The 22,170-nt window shown below is 38.4% G+C and overlaps 1 protein-coding gene across 2 annotated transcripts; it reads left to right on the top strand.

Annotated features, from left to right (window-relative positions):
* The first annotated feature begins 1,574 nt into the window (after positions 1–1,574).
* Positions 1,575–17,642, top strand: Mrgprb3 (MAS-related GPR, member B3). 2 transcript variants are annotated; one of them, XM_087592710.1, is made up of 3 exons: positions 1,596–1,707; positions 14,059–14,383; positions 14,910–17,642. In XM_087592710.1, exons 1-3 carry the CDS (start codon positions 1,697–1,699, stop codon positions 15,000–15,002), a joined length of 429 nt encoding a protein of 142 aa, XP_087448836.1. In that variant the 5' UTR covers positions 1,596–1,696; the 3' UTR covers positions 15,003–17,642.
* Positions 17,643–22,170: the final 4,528 nt, after the last annotated feature.

Here is a 22,170-nt window from a genome sequence, read left to right as displayed (position 1 = left end):
AGAATAGGAACTACAGAGGGAAGCATCACCAACAAAATACCAAAGATAGAAAAAGAGAATCTCAGGCACACAAGACACTATAAAGGAAAATGATTCACAAGTCATAGAAAATGTTAAATCTAAAAAGTTCACAACACAAAATATTCAAGAAATCTGGGATACTATGAAAGACCAATCCTAAGAAAAATAAGAATAGAAGGATTAGATTTTCACATATAAAGCCCAGAAAGTATTTTCAGGAAAATCATAGAAGAAAATTTCCTAAACCTAAAGAAGCTATGCCTATAAATAAATATACAAGAAACCCACAGAACATCAAACAGATTGGGTCAGAAAATAAAATCCTGTATCATGATGATCAAAATACTAAATGTACAGAACAAAGAAAGAATATTTAAAGCTTCAAGGGGAAGAGATCAAGTAAAATATTAAGGCAGAACTAATAGGATTACAGTCAACCTCTCAATAGAAATTCTAAAAGCAAGAAGGGTCTGGGCAGATTTCTTCCAGATTCTAAAAGATGTCACCCCAGATTACTATAGCCAGAAAAACGCCCAATCACCAAAATGGGTGGTAGCAAGAAGATACTCCATGACAAGACCAAATTTTAACCAATGGCTGACCCAACTTGAGAAACATCCCGTGGGAGAGAGATAACTGCTTATATTATTAATGGTACTTTGCTCTGTTTTCAGACAGGAACCTAAAATAACTGCTGCCTGAGAGTATTCATCCAGAAACTGATGGAAACATATGCAAAAAAGCATAGAAAAACTCTTGTTGTAGCCCATAGAGACTTGTAGAAGAGGCAGGGAAAGGATTGAGGTAGCTGGAAGTGTCAAGGCACCACAAGAAGACCTGCAAAACAAATTAACCTGGTCCTACTGGTGCCCACAGGAACTAAAACACCAACTAAAGTGCATTCATATACTGGACCTAGGCCCCCTACATATTTGTAGCAGAAGTGCCATTTGGTCTTCACGGAGGTATTGTAGTAGAACCTGCATCTGAACTAGTTGACTGCATTTGGATCCCATTCCTCTAGAGCTGGGCTATCTTGTCTGGATTCTGTGTGAGGTCATGTAATTTGTTGTGCTGATACTTGAAGTGCCAGCATGGGAGTGGTACCCATGGAAGGTTTACACTTCTCTTATGAGAAAAGGTGGGGTTATTAGAGAGAGGAGTAGCAGAGGGTCAGTCTGCAAAGAGAGGGAGTATGTGGGCTGCAATCTGGATGTGATGTAAAAAATACTGTTCCTTCATAGTCCTGGGGATGTCTCAGTAGTTAAAACTTTTATTCTGCAATTGTGAGGATCTGAGTTCAAATCCCTAATATCCACATTGATGCTGGTTGGTTACCTTTCTGCAGTCCCAGCAATTGGATGTTCCTTGATTAACTGGACTAACTTAATAGGAAAGTTCTTGTTTCTACTGCTACTAACAGGGAAAGGAAGATAGAAAAGTTGACATGACCAGAGGCCAAATGTCAAAAAGTCTCATGAAGAGCATGACTCAAAGGGGTGGCACTCATATGTCAGCAGATGCAAGTAAAGGAAACCACAAGGCTTTCTGACAGTCTCATCTTCATCAACAACAGTCACATTGCCATCCATGAACTACAGACATCTTTCATATTGACAGCTGATTTGGGGGAGCTCTTCTCCTTGACAGAAACCTAATATCTCCCATAAGAAAAATGGAGGAAAGGTAAGAGGTTTATGTCACCCTTTCCCCAAATTTATTGTCTATTTTTCTTAGTCTGTGGCCATACATCTACACCTTGAAGTGGAGAGTACTATAACAATCAGGTTTTCCTGAAAACACAGGAGATGCCAAAGTCATTTGTTCTATAGTTTTGGTGTTTTAATTATTATGTCACAGAAGGATTTACTTTTCTTGTCTAGTGTAATTGGTGTTCTGGAAGCTTTGTGCATGTTTATAGGCCTCTCTTTCTTTAAGTTGGGAATGTCTTCTATGCTTTTGTTGGAGATATTTTCTGGTTATTTGACCACAGACTTTTCAATTTCTTCTATTCCTATTACTTTTGGGTAAGGTCTTTTCATGGTAGGTCATGTATCCTGGATGTTTTCATTTTTTCTTTGCCTATTGCATTGATTTCTTCTATCCTATCTCCTGTGCTTGAGATTCTCTCTTCCATATCTCATATTCTGTTAGTAATGCTTGTGTCTGTTTTTCCTGTTCTCTTCCCTAGGTTTTCTATCCCCAGGATTGCCAAAGTCTGTGCTTCCTTTATTGCTTCTAATTTTTTAATTCCAGGTCTTGCTAAGTTTTATTTATTTCCTTCACCTATTTACTTATATTTTCCAGGATTTCTTTAACTGACTTACTAGCTTCATCTTTAAAGGCTTCTACTATCTTCAGAAGACGAGGTTTAAGGCCACAGTCAGGTGTGTTAGGGTATCAGACCTCGTGGTAGTAAGATAGATGTTTTCTGAAGGTTTCATATTGCCATGGCTTTTGTTGCTGAGAGCTTATGCTGACCTTTAACCATCTGGCTGTCATTGGATGTTCCTGATGTGCTAGGTATTGGAAGGTGATATAACCTTTATTTCCTGATATGGGATACCCTTGGTGGGTATCCTTGGGCTAGACAATGGAACTCATCAGGTAATGCAAGTATCCCAGTTTCTGGGTGTCTCCCTGAGGAAACAGAGTAGAGGATTCCAGTAGAAAGGCAGACAGAATTTGTGGTACAATAGTGCTTAGGAGGATAGTACAGCACTTGGGCCAGTGAGACATTCCCCAGAGGACTCAGGAGGCAGTGGATTGGGTACAGGGAGCAAATCTACATATATCAACAGGTCCTATGAAGGTGTGTAGAGAGATGACTGGACAATGGAGATTGGTTTGTGGGGGGTGACAATAGATTGCTTAGGGCAGCTGGGCATGCCCTGGAGCCCTCTGCAGGGTACAGCAAGGGAAATAATCCTGTATGCTTCGAGATAAGTAGGTCTAATAAAGGCAGGGTAATGAGTGCAGAGAAGGAATCTCATCATTAGCCTTCTTTATGGATCATTAACTCCTGAAACTTGTCACTTGAGTTTGCTGTGGTTGTGTTCATTTCTTCACCATTGTTATACATCTTGCCTTAAACTCATTTTAAAGAACATTTTTTTCTCACCCTTCGTTTTTTTTTTAATTTTAGTTTTTCTTGGATGTTTTATGTATTTACATTTCAAATGTTATCCAGTTTTGCCCGTCTCCCATACTCCTTTCCCCATCCCCTGCCTCTATAAGGATGTTCCCACTCCCACTCACCCACCCCAACTCAATGCCCTGGCATTCCCCTACATTGGGGAAGTGAGTCTTCACAGGATCAAGGATCTTTCCTCCTATTGATGCTGGACAATGACATCTTCTGCTACATATGCAAGCTGGAGACATGGGTTCCTTCATGTGTACTCATTGGTTGGTGGATTAGACCATAGGAGCTCTGGTGGTGTCTGGTTGGTTGATATTGTTGTTCTTTTTATGGGGTTGCACCCTTTGACTCTTTCAGTTCTGTCTCTTTTTTTATATAATATAAAATTTTTTATTACGTTCCAAAAAATGTATATTCATTATTGCCATTTACCCTGCATTCTTAGAATTATAACAGGGCTGGTGAGATGGCTCAGTGGTGAAGAACGCTGATTGCTCTTCCAGAGGTGCTGGGTTCAATTCCCAGCAACCACATGGTGACTCACAATTATCTGTAATGAGAACTGGTGCCCTCTTCTGGTGTGACTGAAGAAAGTGACATTGTACTCACATTTTTGTTCAATCCATTTGCCTATGAAGTTTATGAAGTCGATTGTTTTTGATAGCTAAGTAGTACTCCATTGTGTAGATGTACCACATTTTTTGTATGCATTCCTCTGTTGAAGGATATCTGGGTTCTTTCCAGCTTCTGGCTATTATAAATAGGGCTGCTATGAACATAGTGAAGCATGTGTCTTTGTTGTACGTTGGAACATCTTTTGTGTATATGCCCAGGTAGTGGAATGTCGAATTTCCTGAGGAACCTCCAGACGGATATCCGGAATGGTTGTACCAGTTTGCAATCCCATCAACAATGGAGGAGTGTTTCTCTTTCTCCACATCCTTGCCAGTATCTGTTATCATCTGGGTTTTTTATCTTAGCTATTCTGACTAGTATGAAGTGGAATCTCAGGGTTCTTTTGATATGCATTTCCCTGATGACTAAGGATGTTGAGCATTTCTTTAGGTACTTCTAAGACATTCAATATTCTTCAGCCAAGAATTCATTGTTTATCACTGCACTCCATTGTTTAATAGGGTTATTTGATTTTCTGGAGTCTAATTTCTTGAGTTCTTTGCTTATTTTGATATTAGATCTCTATCAGATGTAGGATTGGTAAAGATCTTTTCCCTATCTGTTGGTTGCCATTTTGTCCTAATGACAGTGTTCCGTTTGTCAATTGTTGATCTTTCAGCATACATCATTGGTGTTTTGTTGAGGAAATTTTCCCCAGGGCCATGTGATTGAAACTATTCCCCACTTTCTATTCTAGTAAACTGAGTGTATCTGATTTGACATGGAGGTCCTTGATCCACTTAGACTTAAACTTTGTACAGGGTGATAAAATAGATTGATTTGCATTCTTCCACATGCTGACCTCCAGTTGAACCAGCACCATTTGTTGAGAAGGCTATCTTTTTTTCCATTGGATGGTTTTAGCTCCTTTGTCAAAGATCAAGTGACTGTAGGTGTGTGGGTTTTTTCTGGGTCTTCAATTATATTCTACTAATCTACTTGCCTGTCTCTTTGCCAATACCATACAGTTTTATCACTCTTGCTCTGTAATACTGCTTGAGGTCAGGGATGGTGATTTCCCCAGAAGTTCTTTTATTGTTGAGTATAATTTTCGCTATCCTGGGATTTTTGCTATTCCAAATGAATTTGCAAACTGCTCTTTCTAACTCTATGAAGAATTAAATTGGAATTTTTGATGGGGATTGCATTGAATCTGTAGATTGCTTTTGGCAAAATGGGCATTTTTAGTATATTAATTTTGCCAATTGATGAGCATGAGAGGTCTTTCCATCTTCTGAGATCTTCAATTTCTTTCTTCAGAGACTTGAAGATCATACAGATCTTTCATTTGCTTGGTTAAAGTCACACAGAGGACTATTTGGGACTATTGTGAAGGGCGCCATTTCCCTTATTTCTTTCTCAGCCTGTTTATCCTTTAAGTAGAAGAAGGCTACTGAATCGTTTGAGTTAATTTTATACCCAACCACTCTGCTATAGTTGTTTATCAGACTTAGTAGTTCTCTGGTGAAACTTTTGGGGTCACTTAAGTATACTAGCATATCATCTACAAATAGTGATATTTTGACTTTTTCCTTTCCAATTTGTATCCCTGTGACCTCCTTTCATTATCTGATTGCTCTGGCTAGGACTTTGAGTATTATATTGACTAAGTATGGAGAGAGTGGACAGCTTTGTCTAGTCCCTGATTTTAGTTTCTTCAAGTTTCTCTCTGTTTAGTTTAATGTGAGCTACTGGTTTGCTGTATATTGCTTTTATTATGTTTATGTATTGGTCTTGAATTCCTGATCTTTCCAGGACTTTTATCATGAAGGGGTGTTAAATTTTGTCAAGTGCTTTCTCATCATCTAACGAAATGATCATCTGGTTTTTTTTACTTTGAATTTTTTACATAGTTGAATTTGTTGATGGATTTCCATATACTGAAACATCTCTGCATCACTGAGATGAAGTCCAGTTCATCATGATGGATGATTGTTTTGTTCCGTTCTTGGATTCAGTTTGCAATAATTTTATTGAGTATTTTTGTGTTGATATTCATAAGAGAAATTGGTCTTAAGTTCTCTTTTTTTTGTTGAGTCTTTGTGCGGTTTAGGTATAAGTGTAATTGTGGTTGCATAGAAGGAATTTGTTAGTGCTCCAATTGTTTCTATTTTGTGGAATTTTTTTGGAGAGTATTGGTATGAGGTCTTCTATGAAGGTTTAATAGAATTCTGCAGTAAACCCATCTAGTCCTGGTTGGGAGACTTTTAAAAACTGTTTCTATTTCTTTGAGTTATGGGGTTGTTTAGATGGTTTTTCTGTTCCTGATTTACCTTTCATACCTAGTGTTTGTCTAGAAAATTGTCCATTTCCTCCAGATTTTCAAGTTTTGTTGAATATAGGCTTTTGTAGTAGGATCTGATGATTTTTTAAAATTTCCTCAGATTCTGTTGTTATGTCTTCCTTTTCATTTCTGATGTTTTTAATTTGGATACACTCTCTGTGTCTTCTTGTTAGTCTGGCTAAGGGTTTATCTATCTTGTTGATTTTCTCAAAGAACCAGCTTCTGGGTTTGTTGACTCTTTGTATAGTCATTTTTGTTTCTATTTGGTTGCTTTCAGCCCTGAGTTTGATTATTTTCTGCCCTTTACTCCTCTTGGGTGTGTTTGCTTCTTTTTGTTCTAGAGCTTTTAGATGTTCTGTCAAGCTGCTAATGTGTGCTCTGTCCTGTTTTTTTTTTTTTTTTTTTTTTGAGGCACTCAGAACTCTGGCTTTTTCTCTTTGCACTGCTTTCATTGTATCCCATAAGTTTGGGCATTTTGTGCCTTAGTTTTCATCAAATTCCAAAAGGCCTTTAATTTCAATTTCCATGTATATGTGGACTTTTTTTTGCTATTGAAGAACAATCGTAGTCTGTGGTGATCTAATAGGGTGCATGGGATTATTTCAATCTGCTGTTATCTGTTGTAGCCTATTTTTTGACAAATATGGTCAATTTTTGAGAAGGTATGATGAGGTGCTGAGAAAAAGTATATTCTTTTGTTTTAGGATGAAATGTTCTATAAATATATGTTAAATTCATTTGATTCATAACTTCTGTTAGTTTCTCTATGTATCTATTTAGTTTCTGTTTCCATGATCTGTCCATTGTTGAGAGTGGGGTGTTGAAGTCTCTCACTATTATTGTGTGAGGTACAATGTGTGCTTTGAGTTTTAGTAAGGTTTCTATTATGAATGTAGTTGTCCTTGATTTTGGAGCATAGATATTCAGGATTGAGAGTTCAACTTGGTGGATTTTTCTTTTGATGAATATAAAGTGTCTTTCCTATTCTTTTTTGACAAGTTTCAGGTGAAAGTCAATTTTATTTGATATTAAAATGTCTACTCCAGCTTGTCTTTTTGAACTATTTGCCTGAAAACTTGTTTTCCAGCCTTTTACTCTTAGGTAGTTTCTTCCTTGGTCACTGAGGTGTGTTTTCTGTATGCAACAAAATAATGGGTATTCTTTCTGTTTCAGTCTGTTAGTGTATGTCTTTTTATTGGCGAATTGAGTCCACTGATGGCAAGAGATATTATAGTGATTGTTGTTTCCTGCTATTTTTGTTGTTACAGGTAGAATTGTGTTTGTGTGACTCTTCTTTTTTTTTTTCAAGATTACTCTCTTGCTTTTTCTAGTGTGTACGTTCCCTTCTTGTGTTGCAGTTTTCCATCTATCATCCTTTTTAGTGCTGAGTTTGTTGAAATATATTGTGTCAATTTGGTTTTGTCACGGAAAATCTTGGATTCTTCATTTATGGTAATGAGAGTTTTCCTGGATATTGTAGCTTGGGCTGACATTTGTGTTCAGTTAGTGTCTGTATGATCTGTCTAGGACCTTCTGGCTTTCATCATCTCTGGTGAGAAGTCTGGAGTAATTCTGATAGGTCTGCCTTTATATGTTACTTGACATTTTTCCCTTACCACTTTTAATATATTTTCTTTGTTTTGTGTATTTGGTGTTTTTACTATTATGTGACAGGAGGAATTTCTTTTCTTTTCCAATCTGTTTAGAGTTATGTAGGCTTCTTGTACATTCTTGGGAATCTCTTTCTTTAGGTTAGGGAAGTTTTCTTCTATAATTTTCTGAAGATATTTACTCACCTGTTAAGTTAGGAATCTTAGCACTCTTCTATGCCTTTTATCCTCCAGTTTGGTCTTCTTATTTTATCCTGAATTTCCTGGATGTTTTGGGTTAGGAGCTTTTGCCTTTTGCATTTTCTTTGACTATTTTGACATCAATATTTTCTATGGTATCTTCTGCCCCAGAGATTCTCTCTTCAATCTCTTGTATTCTGTTGGTAATGCTTGCGCCTATGACTCCTGATCTCTTTCCTAGGTTTTCTATCTCCAGGGTTGTCTCCCTTTGTGACTTTTTATTGTTTCTATTTTCATTTTTAGATTTTGGATGGTTTTGTTCAATTCCTTCACCTGTTTCCTTGTGTTTTCCTGTAATTCTCTAAGGGCTCTTTGTGTTTCCTCTTTAAGGGCTTCTACTTGTTTACCTGTGTTCTCTTGTATTTCTTTAAAAGAGTAATTTATGTCCTGCTCAAAGTCCTCTATCATCATCATGGTATGTTCTTTAAATCCAAATCTTGCTTTTCAAGTGTGTTGGGGTATCCAGTGTTTGCTGTAGTGGGAGAACTGGGTTCTGATGATGCCAGGTACTCTTGGTTTCTGTTGCTTAGGTTCTTGTACTTACCTTTCTCTACCTGATTATCTCTGATGTTAGTTGGTCATGCTGTCTCTGACTGGAGCTCGTCTCTTCTGTGGGCCTGTGAGCCTGGGGTCTTAGGGGTTAGAGCACTTTGGGCAGACCAGCTCTCTGTGGGCAGGTTTTGCATCTGAATTGCTGTGGGACAACTCAGCTCTTGGTGCAGATGGAGATTGGATGTGTCCTGTCCCAGGCCTCCCTGATGCTCTTGTACCCAGTGTGCTCCCCACAGGTCTTTATTTGGATACTCAGTAGAGAGAAAGTGTGGTCACACCTGTGCAATTAGGAGTGAGAGAGCTCCTGGCAGGCCAGTTCTTTGTGAGCAGGTTTTGCCTCTGAGGGTTTGGGGACAGACCCTGCTCTGGGTGCAGATGGAGACTTGAAGGGATGTCATTTCTTGATGTGTATTTTGGAACACCACCTATGTTTGAATATCCATATGTTCCTTTAAATCAAGGACAGTCTATTTTATGTAATTAATTTTCTGTGCTTTAGTCTGAATCCCAGCCCATTATATTCACAAAAGATTTACATGTTTGTTCTTTAAATTGACTCTAATATTCTTCTCTCTCTCTCTCTCTCTCTCTCTCTCTCTCTCTCTCTCTCTCTCTCTCTCTCTGCTTTCTCCCTTAACCCAGGCTTTTCTGGAACTTACTATATAGCTTAGACTGTCCTTGATCTTAAGAAAATTTTCCTGTTCCAGAATCTATATGTCGGTATTCCACAAGTAGTATAGCATGGCTAGTAGAACTTCCTCCAAGAGAACATCTGTCTACAAGCACTGTAGATATTTCTGTGTCACAACCCCCTTTATTTAGTATTGCTGTATATTATTCTCTCTCTCACTGGGATTGGGGAATGACAAAGGCCATCATTAGCCATCTCTTCACCATAACCCATTTTTCAAGAATACAAGAGACATACACTGACAGAATCATCAAAAATGTCATTTTTTCTTTTCATATGTAATTTGTTGCACTGAAGTTGCTTTAAAATATTTTATTTTATTTTATTTTTTTTTAAATTTAGAGAATACTTTATTAGTTTTTGTAATCAAACCCATGTAGATAAGACCTTACATATTTAATACAGTGTGTTACCCCTGTACAAATGGAAAAAACTTAAGTTCAACATTTCTAGACCAATATGGCTGTTAATTTCTGTACAGTGCCAACTCAACACAGTAAACGGGGATACTTTTTTCCAAAGTTGACAGCACAGCTAAAGTTTCAAAAAATTCAAATTATATATCTGTATATATATATTTATATTTATATAAAAAGACCAATAATAGCAGTGTGTTATGCATCAACAGCAGCAACCGCTTTTCCAGGTTCTGCAGTCATCTGAACAAAACTGTAGAGACATCCAGCACACTCCATTAAAAAAAAAAAGTAAAAAAACAAAACTCGAGAAAACAGCACAGTTCTGTTACTCTTGTGGTACCTGGCACCATTTTTTTTTAAATTAGCTTCTCAATCATCATCTGGAAAGAAAACATTCTGAGCAACATCATTAAAAACAGCTCTGATAAAGCACGGTCACTACTACGTATCATAAAGCAGGTACAAGCTATTTTACATCCACAGAGGTCTGATACAGTACTGTCCTACATCTATAATACTAGAGGATACAATTTAAAAGGCATTATTTGAGACTTGATTCTACTTTTCCAGCAGAGGGCCCAAATGATGGTGTGACACAGCTTTGTAAAGAAACATACTCTAGACAGGATTTCCTTTCACTAGTGGCACAGTTCTAAGGATTCATTCTCTCCATGAATGTCAGCTAAAACCGTTATTAAAAAAATGAAATATCCCTAGAACAAAACCGTATAACCACCGGATTCACATGAAGATGACCTAGTGGAGACAAGCTGGACCTCACCTTACCAACAAGCTATCAAATCTGTTATGTTTAAACAGTGAGACCTCCAAGGAAGGAGATGCCAAGTAGTGCTTCAAAGCTTCGGACCACAATCAAACACAGCATCCTTTTCAACAGAAGCAGAAGCTCATCTGAATATGCTCAAGGATGCTGACATCAACATTTAATCATCTCCTCACTCATCCAGGAAGAAGGGGAGATCAGTTACTACTGTACTTTATTGTGTTCAACAAAATCACTATGTTACAAAAATAGCAAGCTGCCATAATAAAAAATAAGGCTCCTCTATCCAGCACCAGATAGCATCATTTTACTTTCAAGCCTAGAAATTGCACACGTGTGTATAAACCAACCGAAGATGAGGATTGAGAGTTCATCTTGGTGGATTTTTCCTTTGATGAATATGAAGTGTCCTTCCTTATCTTTTTTGATGACTTTTAATTGAAAATTGATTTTATTTGATATTAGAATGGCTACTCCAGCTTGCTTCTTCTGACCATTTGCTTGGAAAGTTGTTTTCCAGCATTTCACTCTGAGGTAGTATCTGTCTTTGTCTCTGAGGTGTGTTTCCTGTAGGCAGCAGAATGCAGGGTCCTCATTGCGTATCCAGTTTGTTAATCTATGTCTTTTTATTGGGGAGTTGAGGCCATTGATGTTGAGAGATATTAAGGAATAGTGATTATTGCTTCCTGTTATATTCATATTTGGATGTGGGGTTATGTTTGTGTGCTTTTCTTCTCTTTGTTTTGTTGCCAAGATGATTAGTTTCTTGCTTCTTCTAGGGTATAGCTTGCCTCCTTATGTTGGGCTTTACCCTTTATTATCCTTTGTAGTGCTGGATTTGTAGAAAGATATTGTGTAAATTTGGTTTTGTCATGGAATATCTTGGTTTCTCCATCTATGTTAATTGAGAGTTTTGCAGGATACAGTAACCTGGGCTGGCATTTGTGTTCTCTTAGGGTCTGTATGACATCTGTCCAGGATCTTCTGGCCTTCATAGTTTCTGGCGAAAAGTCTGGTGTGATTCTGATAGGTCTGCCTTCATATGTTACTTGACCTTTTTCCCTTACTGCTTTTAATATTCTTTCTTTATTTTGTGTGTTTGGTGTTTTGACTATTATGTAACGGGAGGTGTTTCTTTTCTGGTCCAGTCTATTTGGAGTTCTGTAGGCTTCTTGTATGCCTATGGGTATCTCTTTTTTTAGGTAAGGGAAGTTTTCTTCTATGATTTTGTTGATATTTACTGGTCCTTTGAGCTGGGAGTCTTCACTCTCTTCTATACCTATTATCCTTAGGTTTGATCTTCTCATTGAGTCCTGGACTTCCTGTATGTTTTGGACCAGTAGCTTTTTCTGCTTTACATTATCTTTGACAGTTGAGTCAATGATTTCTATGGAATCTTCTGCTCCCGAGATTCTCTCTTCCATCTCTTGTATTCTGTTGGTGAAGCTTGTATCTACAGCTCCTTGTCTTTTCTTTTGATTTTCTATGTCCAGGGTTGTTTCCATGTGTTCTTTCTTGATTGCCTCTATTTCCATTTTTAATTCCTTCAACTGTTTGGTTGTGCTCTCCTGGAATTCTTTCAGGGATTTTTGCGATTCCTCTCTGTAGGCTTCTACTTGTTCTCTAAGGGAGTTCTTTATGTCTTTCTTGAAGTCCTCCAGCATCATGATCAAATATGATTTTGAAACAAGATCTTGCTTTTCTGGTGTGTTTGGATATTCCGTGTTTGCTTTGGTGGGAGAATTGGGCTCCGATGATGCCATGTAGTCTTGGTTTCTGTTGCTTGTGTTCCTGCGCTTGCCTCTCGCCATCAGATTATCTCTAGTGTTACTTTGTCCTGCTATTTCTGACCGTGGCTAGACTGTCCTATAAGCCTGTGTGTCAGGAGTGCTGTAGACCTGTTTTCCTGTTTTCTTTCAGCCAGTTATGGGGACAGAGTGTTCTGCTTTCGGGCGTGTAGTTTTTCCTCTCTACAGGTCTTCAGCTGTTCCTGTGGGCCTGTGTCTTGAGTTCACCAGGTAGGTTTCTTGCAGGGGAAAAGTTGGTCCTACCTGTGGTTCCAAGGCTCAAGTTTGCTTGTGGGGTACTGCCTAAGTCCTCTCCGCGGCGGCAGCAACCGGGAAGATCTGCGCCGCTCTTTCCGGGAGCCTCCGTGCACCAGGGTTCCAGATGACGTTTGGTGTTTTCCTCTGGCGTCTGGATGTGCACAGAGTGCAGTCTCTTCTGGTTTCCCAGGCGTGTCTGCCTCTCTGAAGGTTTAGCTCTCCCTCCCACGGGATTTGGGTGCAGAGAACTGTTTATCCGGTCTGTTTCCTTCAGGTTCCGGCGGTGTCTCAGGCGCAGGGGTCCTGCCGCTCCTGGGCCCTCCCCTACGGGAACCCAGAGGCCTTATACAGTTGCCTCTTGGGCCAGGGATGTGGGCAGGGGTGGGCAGTGTTGGTGGTCTCCTCCACCCTGCAGCCTCAGGAGTGCCCACCTGACCAGGCGGTGAGGTCTCTCTCCCACGGGGTTTGGGAGCAGAGAGCTGCTGCGGGCCGGGATCCGAGGGTGTGGGACTTCCGGTAAACACAGGAAGTGCCCGGTCGTAGAGGAATTTTGCCTCTGTGTGTCCTGAGTTCGCCAGGCAGGTTTCTTGCAGGGGAAAAGTTGGTCCTACCTGCGGTTCCAAGGCTCAAGTTTGCTCGTGGGGTACTGCCTAAGTCCTCTCCGCGGCGGCAGCAACCGGGAAGATCTGCGCCGCTCTTTCCGGGAGCCTCCGTGCACCAGGGTTCCAGATGGCGTTTGGTGTTTTCCTCTGGCGTCTGGATATGCACAGAGTGCAGTCTCTTCTGGTTTCCCAGGCGTGTCCGCCTCTCTGAAGGTTTAGCTCTCCCTCCCACAGGATTTGGGTGCAGAGAACTGTTTATCCGGTCTCGCTTTAAAATATTTAAAAACCTTTATTCTAAATTCACATCTACTTTTTGCTTTGTGATTTATTTATCCACTTGTTGAGTGAAAATTTCTAGCTATTCATTGTGTTCTTAGGGAAAGATAGATATTTTTTGTACAGATGGGTAACAGAAAAGTGCTTAGTGTCCTCAGAGGATTTCCTCTTTTCTAGTTTAGAATTTGAAATAGAAACCGAGTCATGCAATAGACCTCATTCCTTTATACTGGTCTCAGTATAATTTGACATACATTTTATGACTGTCCTCCAGGATTTACATATTTTCCCAATTGTTAGCCCTCTACCTCCAAGACTGAGAGCAGCAGCTCTTGGTCATGCTTCTGGCTCCTGAGTTCCCAAAGCAGAGAATAACCAGCCTTAGGACTGAAAAAAAAAGTTGGGATCAGAGTTTTGTTTCTTTCTGAGAAATAGTTTGTTTTAGAACAAGAATTTTAAAACAGCTTAAGACACTTAGAGTGTATAGAGTAAGTGGAACCATCAACTACTCTAATATCAACTCAGGTTATGGATTATGGATAGCCTAAATAAATATAATCTAGACTTAAATTAAGGTTGCAGAAATATTGATTTTAATAAATTATCTCTGCAATCCTGTTATACCACCTTATGAACCAGAAAACCATTAACATATATGGATGATCCTGTGAATCTGAGAGTGAATAACATGTGCTCATGTCTTGTTTTTCTTTCCAGAAACATCAGCGAAATGCTAAGAGTGGACTCAAAGATCCTAAACAGCACAGCTGTGAATGAAAGCGCCCCTGGAATGTTCTTTTGTGTAGTAGTGTTTAATAGAATGATTTTGCTTTCCTTCATCGTTGCCCTAGTTGGGCTGGTTGGAAATGCCACAGTGCTATGGTTTCTGGGCTTCCAGATGCCTAGGAATGCCTTCTCTGTCTACATCCTCAACCTGGCTGGTGCTGACTTTCTCTGCATTTGCTTTCATATTGGACATTATTTATATAATATCTTGGACACTGATTCCATCCCCATCGAAGTTCCTGCATTTTTCACTGTTGTGAGAAACTTTGCTTATCTTTGTGGCCTGAGCATTCTTAGTGCCATTAGCCTTGAACGCTGCCTGTCTGTCCTGTGGCCCATCTGGTATCGCTGCCAACGCCCAAGGCACACATCAATTGTCATATGTACCTTGCTTTGGGTCATGTCCCTAGTCTTGAGCCTCTTGGAAGGAAAGGAATGTGGTTTCATATTCAGTTTAAGTGGTTCTCATTGGTGTCCGATATTTGATTTTATCACTACTGCATGGTTAATTATTTTATTTGTGCTTCTCTTGGTGTCCAGTCTGGCCTTGGTGATTACTATCTTCTGTGGCTTACACAGGATTCCTGTGACCAGGCTGTGTGTGGCCATTGTGTTAACAGTGATGGTCTTCCTGCTCTTTGGTCTGCCCTATGGGATCTATTGGTTCCTCTTAGAGTGGATTGAGGGATTTAATTATATTTTTCTTTGTAGTTTTTATTCAGTGGCATTATTTCTATCCTGTGTTAATGGCTGTGCCAACCCCATCATTTACTTCCTCGTAGGTGCCATTAGGCATCATCGGTTCCAACGGAAGTCTCTCAAGCTACTTCTGCAGCAAGCCATGCAAGACACTCCTGAGACAGAAGAATGTATAGAGATGGGTTCCTCTGAAAGATCTAGAGAGATTAAAAACAGTCTGGAAGAGACTAAGAGCTGCTTTGATCAGTCATAAATAGTTCTGAAGAGAACTATGTCCTTATCAGTTTGTGCCATTTTCATACCATTGTTTAGTTGGTGACCCAAGGAAACTCAGTTGGGAAAGTAGTCAATGTTGTAGAAGTTGATTGATATTTGACTTGTTATAAATACTGAGTGCAGTATTTTGCAGTTATCTTGCTCAGGGCTTTCCCAACTTCTTTTGATGTTACTTCTTGTAAAATGTATGGTGTCTAGGAGAGCTTTTGACCACAATTGACAAATCCCTTCTTTAGAAGAAGGCTGAATGAAGTGCAGGAAAGAGTTGCATTGCTTAACTTGATAGTGGATACATTCATGTTATAGTTTGCAAAATAGTATCCTTTCTTTCTTCAGTGTTGAAGGGTAAAATAGATACGATTTATAGTCCCAGATTTTACTAATTTCTGTAGATTTTAATGAGTGTATGGAGCAATAGTCTTTTTAATATAAATTTCTTAGTAAAAAATACATATTCTCAAAAGAAGTCGTTAAATCATTATTTACCCAGTGGAGTCCTCATCTTCAAGTTCACTCATGTTCAAATTTCAGCATTGGAAGAGTCCAGTCAGATTTTATAATGAGATCAATCAGCATCCATATGCACAGGGAAATGGAGAATGTCTGTCCTCTGTTTCCTTCACAGTGTACTACTTAGCATCTCATGGTTCAGTCTTGTCTTTGTCATGATTCTCCTACTCTCCTACTGTATAATCCCTCAAGTTTCCAATGAGTTCCTCTAGCATAGGCTCCCTTGAAATCAAACTTATTTTAAATTTATACCATTTCCAGGAATCCACAGCATTTATTAATTATGTAAAATTTAGTAAAACTTTCTATAAAATAATATTTCTTTTGTAAAGCTGCAGTATGTGATAATTCAATTGCCCTACAATTAAAAGAATACAATATCAACAGACTAAAGTAAGCAAATCAACAGATTTTTCATTTTTTCTGTTTTTTTGGATATTTTATGTATTTACATTTCAAATGTTATCCCCTCCCCTGGTTCCCCACTCTACCATCTCCTTCCCCTGTTTCTATGAGGACGCTGCCCCTCCCACCCACTCATTCCCACCTCAACATCCTGGCATGCCCCTACCCTGTCTTTATTTTAACAGAAAAGGATCATATGCTGTGTTTCCATTTTAATTATTAACAAGGCTTTTTTTAAGTTCAAAAAAGAGAGGTGAGTAGTTTAAAGAAAGGCCTGATGGGAAATGGAATAAATGAGGTATTGATCCAGGAAAAGACATCACCCAGCTAAGCTTTCAACTTACACAAAGGAAGTAGCTAAAGACTCTCTTAAAGAAAATAAATTATTCAGAAAATGAAAGCAATAAATCAAAGCTTATGCAAATGTAATTCAAAAACGTGAAGCTGTACGATCTGTGCCACTTTATGTACCAAACATGTACTTGTCAGTTTAATATTGAGCAGACTGCAGAAGTTGGCAGTATCAGTCATCTGGTTCTGGCATCAAGAAGGAGGCAAGAGTGATAGGGTTGTAGAATCTTCCTCTAAGGTTAGGAAAAGTGAAGGAGACCAACCACAAAGCAGAAGTTCCTTGCACGGAGACCTGGAAAGGTCTGGAAACTGTGAAAATGAAGCCTGATTTACTGGAAGTGCCAAGATATTGGAGATGCCAGAAATATGGGATACCTGCCAAGAAGAGCTTTATAGAGAGCAAAACCAGCACAAGAGAAAGAAGTGTATTGCAGTAAAAAAGCGGAACATTCACAATAATCTCAGCCTTTTGATGGCAAAACATGAAGTTACAGGATTTAGGTTTTGCCCTGCTAGATTTTGATTTTGCTTGGCTCAATATTTCCTCACTATGTCCCCATTCCTCTCTTTTGGAATGGATGATAATGTATGATCTGTGCCTCTGTATGTTGGAAAAAATGTGCTTTGCTATTTGATTTGACAAGGAGTTACAATTACAATTATGAGATTTCTTTGAGTCTTATAAGAGACCTTTAAACTGTTTTGAGACTGTGAAAGACTGTAAGTACTTTTCAGGTTGGAATTAATGTGTTTTTACCTGTGGTATAGTTACAAAATTATTTGGTACAAGGATTGAAATGTGATGGTTTATCCAAAAATGTCTCAATTTTGGAATGCTTACTTCTAAGTAGGGAGAACTGTTTGGGATGGATTAAAATGTTTGTCCTTGTTGGAGGATATCTTATTAGGGGTAGTCTTTGAGGTTTCAAAAGCCAGTATTATTACCAGTTAGCACTTTATCTGCATCAAGCTTGAGGGTCACATTTGAGCTTTCAGCAAATGCCCCAGTGCCATATCAATCTTGCCTGCTGTCATGTTTCTAGTTATGATGATCATGGATTATACTCCATGGAAATTGTGAGTCTCCTTATTGAATATGTTTTTTATGAGTAGATTTTGTCATAGCAACAGCACTTTCTTTTACTTCATATTTTGTTAATATTTTTAAAACTATATGTTTTGCATTCTAACATAAAGACTTGATGGAAACTACATTTTTCCTTATATATCCTATATAGATACTGAGACTTTAAAATAAATTCTACTTCTAAATGAAAGGATGTCATGTATTTCTCTTTACATTTATCTTGCATAATATAGAATGATATACATTAAGTCATCCACCCATAGTAAATTATCAAATCACCAGGTTCTTAATACTTGAGTAATCATTGTCCTTATGTGACTCCCACAGCTTCACAATTGATTATTTCATTGTTCCTTGTCTGGTTTGCTCCCCTACTTTGAATATTGTAAAAATGAATATAAAGACATAATGTAGCTACTTGATGCACAGTTTTAGATAGAGACAGGTCAGATTAAAATTAAACAATGGACAAAGATATGTTACTAGGGTACATGCTCTCCCTCATTTTCTGGTTTTCTACAGTCTGTTTTCCTATTCCTCAATGTCTTGTGAATATCAGGTGTGGGAGTCATTTATACATGCTTTCATTGCAACTGGTATCCATAAATCTGCATTTTTTTCTGGTTTTCTTTTGTTGTCTCTGTCTGCTACAAAGAGAACTGTTACAGTTCTCCCACCAGGGGTGCACAAAGCTCAGGAGCCAAAGGGTGGTCTGGGACTGGACACTTCAGTCTTCATCTACACCAGGAGCTGGGCTGTCCCACAGCCCTGGACACAAAACCTGCCCACAATGAGCTGGTCTGCCAGGAGCACTCTCCCTCCTTAGCCCACAACTCACAGGTAGGGTCCCATTTTCTTTCTACTGCCTGTCCATAAAAAGACCTGCCAGGTGTTCACAGGGCTCAGGAACCACAAGGTGGCCAGGGACTGAACCCTCCGGTCTCCAACTTTACACAGAGATAAGGCTGTCCCACAGCCATTTAGACACAAAATATTCCTGCAGAGAGCTGGTCTGCCTGACGTGCTCTCATCCCTAAAATCACAGGCTCACAGGCCCACAGGAGAGACAAGCTCCAGTCAGAGACAGCATGACCAACTAACCTCAGAGATAACCAGATAGAGAGAGGCAAGCATAAGAACCTAAGCAACAGAAACCAAGAGTACTTGGGATCATCAGAACCCAGTTCTCCCACTACAACAAGCAATGGATACCCCAACACACCTGAAAAGCAAGATTTGGATTTAAAAGAACATACCATGATGACAACATGATGACGATAGAGGACTTTGAGCAGGACATAAATTACTCTTTTAAAGAAATACAAGAGAACACAGGTAAACAAGTAGAAGCCCTTAAAGAGGAAACACAAAGAGCCCTTAGAGAATTACAGGAAAACACAAGGAAACAGGTGAAGGAATTGAACAAAACCATCCAAAATCTAAAAATGGAAATAGAAACAATAAAGAAATCACAAAGGGAGACAACCCTGTAGGTAGAAAACCTAGGAAATAAGTAAGATCACCAGTGGAAGGGGAAGCCCTTGGTCCTGCTGAGACTGAACCCCCAGTGAATGTGATTGTTAGGGGGAGGGCGGCAATGGGGGGGAGGATGGGGAGGGGAACACCCATAAAGAAGGGGAGGGGGATGTTTGCCCAGAAACCGGGAAAGGGAATAACATTCGAAATGTAAATAAGAAATACTCAAGTTAATTAAAAAAAAGAAAAAGAAAACCTAGGAAATAGATCAGGCATCATAGGCCCAAGCATCACCAACAGAGCACAAGGCATAGAGGAGAGAATCTCAGGGGCAGAAGATACCATAGAAAACATTGATGTCAAAATAGTCAAAGAAAATGCAGAAAGCAAAAGCTCCTAACTCAAAACATCCAGGAAACTCAATATGCAATGAGAAGACCAAACCTGAGGATAATATGTATAGAAAAGAGCTAAGATTCCTAACTTAAAGGGTGAGTAAATATCTTCAAAAAATTGTAGAAGAAAACTTCCCTACCCTAAAGAAAGATGCCCATGAGCATATAAGAAGCTTACATAACTCAAAAAAGATTGGAACATAAAATAAATTTCTCTTGTCACATAATAGTGAAAACAACAAATACACAAAACAAAGAAACAATATTAAAAGCAGTAAGGGAAAAACCTCAAGTAATATATAAAGACAGACCTATCAGAATTACACCAGACTTCTCACAAGACGATGAAAGCCAGAAGATCCTAAATACATGTCATATAGACACTAACAGAATATAAGGGCGAGCCCAAGCTATTATATTACATTATATTATATTACATTATATTATATTATATTCAGCAAACCTCTCAATTACTATAGATGGAGAATCCAAGGTATTCTATGATAAAACCAAAATGACACCATATAGTCCCACAAATACAGCACTACAAAGGATAATAAATAAAAAAATTCTCCATCACAAGGAGGGAAACTACACCCTAAAAAATCAAGAAAGTAATCTTGCAACAAACCCAAAAGAACATAGCCACACAAACAAATTCCAAATGTAACAACAAAAATAACAGGAAACAACAATCATTATTTCTTAATATTGATTAACACAATGGATTCAATTCCCCAATAAAGAGACATAGACTAACAGACTAGATCCATAAACATGACCTAGCATTTTGCTGCATGCAGAAAACATATCTCAGTGACAAAGATAGACATTGCCTCAGAGTAAAAGGTTGGAAACAAATTTCCTAGTAAACAGCTCCAAGAAAGAAGCCTGAGTAGCCATTCTAATATCAAATAAAATCATCTTTCAACCAAAAGTTATCAAAAAAGTTAAGGAAGTCCACTTCATACTCACTAAAGGAAAAATCTAACAAGATGAACTCTCAATTCTCCATGTGTATGCTCACTCCAAATGCAAGGGCACACATATCCATAAAAGAAATTTTAGTAAAGCTGAGAGTATACACAGTGACTCTAACAGAAGTTGTGAACCACATGGATTTAACAGATTTCTATAGAACATTTCATCCTAAAACCAAAGACTAATCATTCTTCTTAGTATCTCATCATGTCTTCTAAAAAATTGACCATATAATTGATCACAAATCAGACCTCAATAGATACTAGGTGATTGAAACAATCCCTTATATCCTACTAGAGCAGCATGGACTAAGACTGGTCTTATTAACAACAAAATAAGAGAAAGTCCACATACATATGGAAGCTGAAAAATGCTCTAGTTAATGACAACTTGATCAAGGATGAAATAAAAGTATTAAAACTTTTTAGAATTTAATGAATATGAAGGCACATCATACCCAAAAAATGGAATACAGTGAAAGCAGTGCCAAGAGGAAAACTAATAGCAATGATAGCCTCCAAAAAGAAATTGGAGAGAGCATACACTAACAACTTGACAGCACAGCTGAAAGCTCTAGAATAAAAAGAAGCAAATTCACCCAAGATGAGTAGACTATAGGAAACAATCAAACTTAGAGCTTAAATCAACCAAGTAGAAACAAAGAGAAGTATACAAAGAATCGACAAAACCAGGAGTTGGTTCTTTGAAAAAAATCAACAAGATAGGTAAACCCTTAGCCAGAATAACCACAGGGCACAGAGACAATATATTCAATTTAACAAAATAAGAAATGAAAAGAGAGACATAACAACAGAGATTGAGGAAATTCAAAAACTTATCACATACTATTACAAAAGTGTATACTCAAAACAAAACAAAACAAAAAAACTCCCTGGAAAATCTGGAAGAAATGGGCAATTTTTTAGACAGCTACTAGGTACCAAAGCTAAATGTGAATCAAATAAATCATCTAAACAGTCCCAAAACACCTAAAGAAATAGGTGTTATTAAAACTCTCCCAAACAATTAAAGCCCAGGACCAGATGAGTTTAGTGCAGCATTTTATCAGACCTTCATAGAAGACCTAATACCAATACTCTTCAAACTATTTCACAAAATAGAAACAAAAGGAACACTATACAATTAACTCTCTGAAGCCACAATTACACTTATACCTAAACCACACAAAGACCCTACAAAGAAAGAGAACCTCAGACAAATTTCCCTCACAAATAACGATGCAAAAATATTCCATAAAATTCTCCCAAACAGAATTCAAGAACACAGCAAAACACACATTTACCATGATCAAGTAGGCTCCATCCCAGGAATGGAAGCATGGTTCAATATAATGAAATCCATCAAAGAAATCCACTATATAAACAAACTCACGATCATTTCATTAGATGCTGAGAAAGCATGTGACAAAATTCAACAGCTCTTCATGATAAAAACCTTAGAAAGATCATGAATTCAAGGCCCATACCTAAAAAAGTAAAAGCAATACATAGCAAATCAGTAGCCAACATTAAACTAAATGCACTCACATGATTAGTGGACATTAGCTAAAAATATCAAATTACCCAAGACCCAATCCATTGACCACAGAAATTCAAGAAGAAGGATGACCAATGGGCAGATGCTTCATTCCTTCTTTGAATATTCATTGGAGGAGATATGGAGACAAAGTTTGGAGCAGAGACTGGAGGAATGGCCATTCAGAGCCTACCCCACCTGGGGATTCAGCCCATATACGTACAGCCTCCAAACCCAGACAGTACTGGTGATGCCGTGAAGTGCATGCTGACAGGAGCGTTTTATAGCTGTCTCCTGAGACCCTCTGCCAGAGCATAACAAATGCCA

The sequence above is a fragment of the Rattus norvegicus genome, chromosome 1 (genome assembly GCF_021556685.1).
Source record: "Rattus norvegicus strain SHRSP/BbbUtx chromosome 1, alternate assembly SHRSP_T2T, whole genome shotgun sequence".
Lineage (NCBI taxonomy): Eukaryota > Metazoa > Chordata > Mammalia > Rodentia > Muridae > Rattus > Rattus norvegicus.
The sequence above is the reverse complement of the archived record's forward strand: the minus strand, read 5'-3'. Positions and strand labels throughout refer to the sequence as shown.

Bases quoted from the DNA above. Each gene is read 5' to 3' on its own strand.
- Mrgprb3 (XM_087592710.1), top strand. The intron at 14,384-14,909 runs GTGAGAAACTTT...ACTTCCTCGTAG, and splicing joins TTCCTGCATTTTTCACTGTT to GTGCCATTAGGCATCATCGG.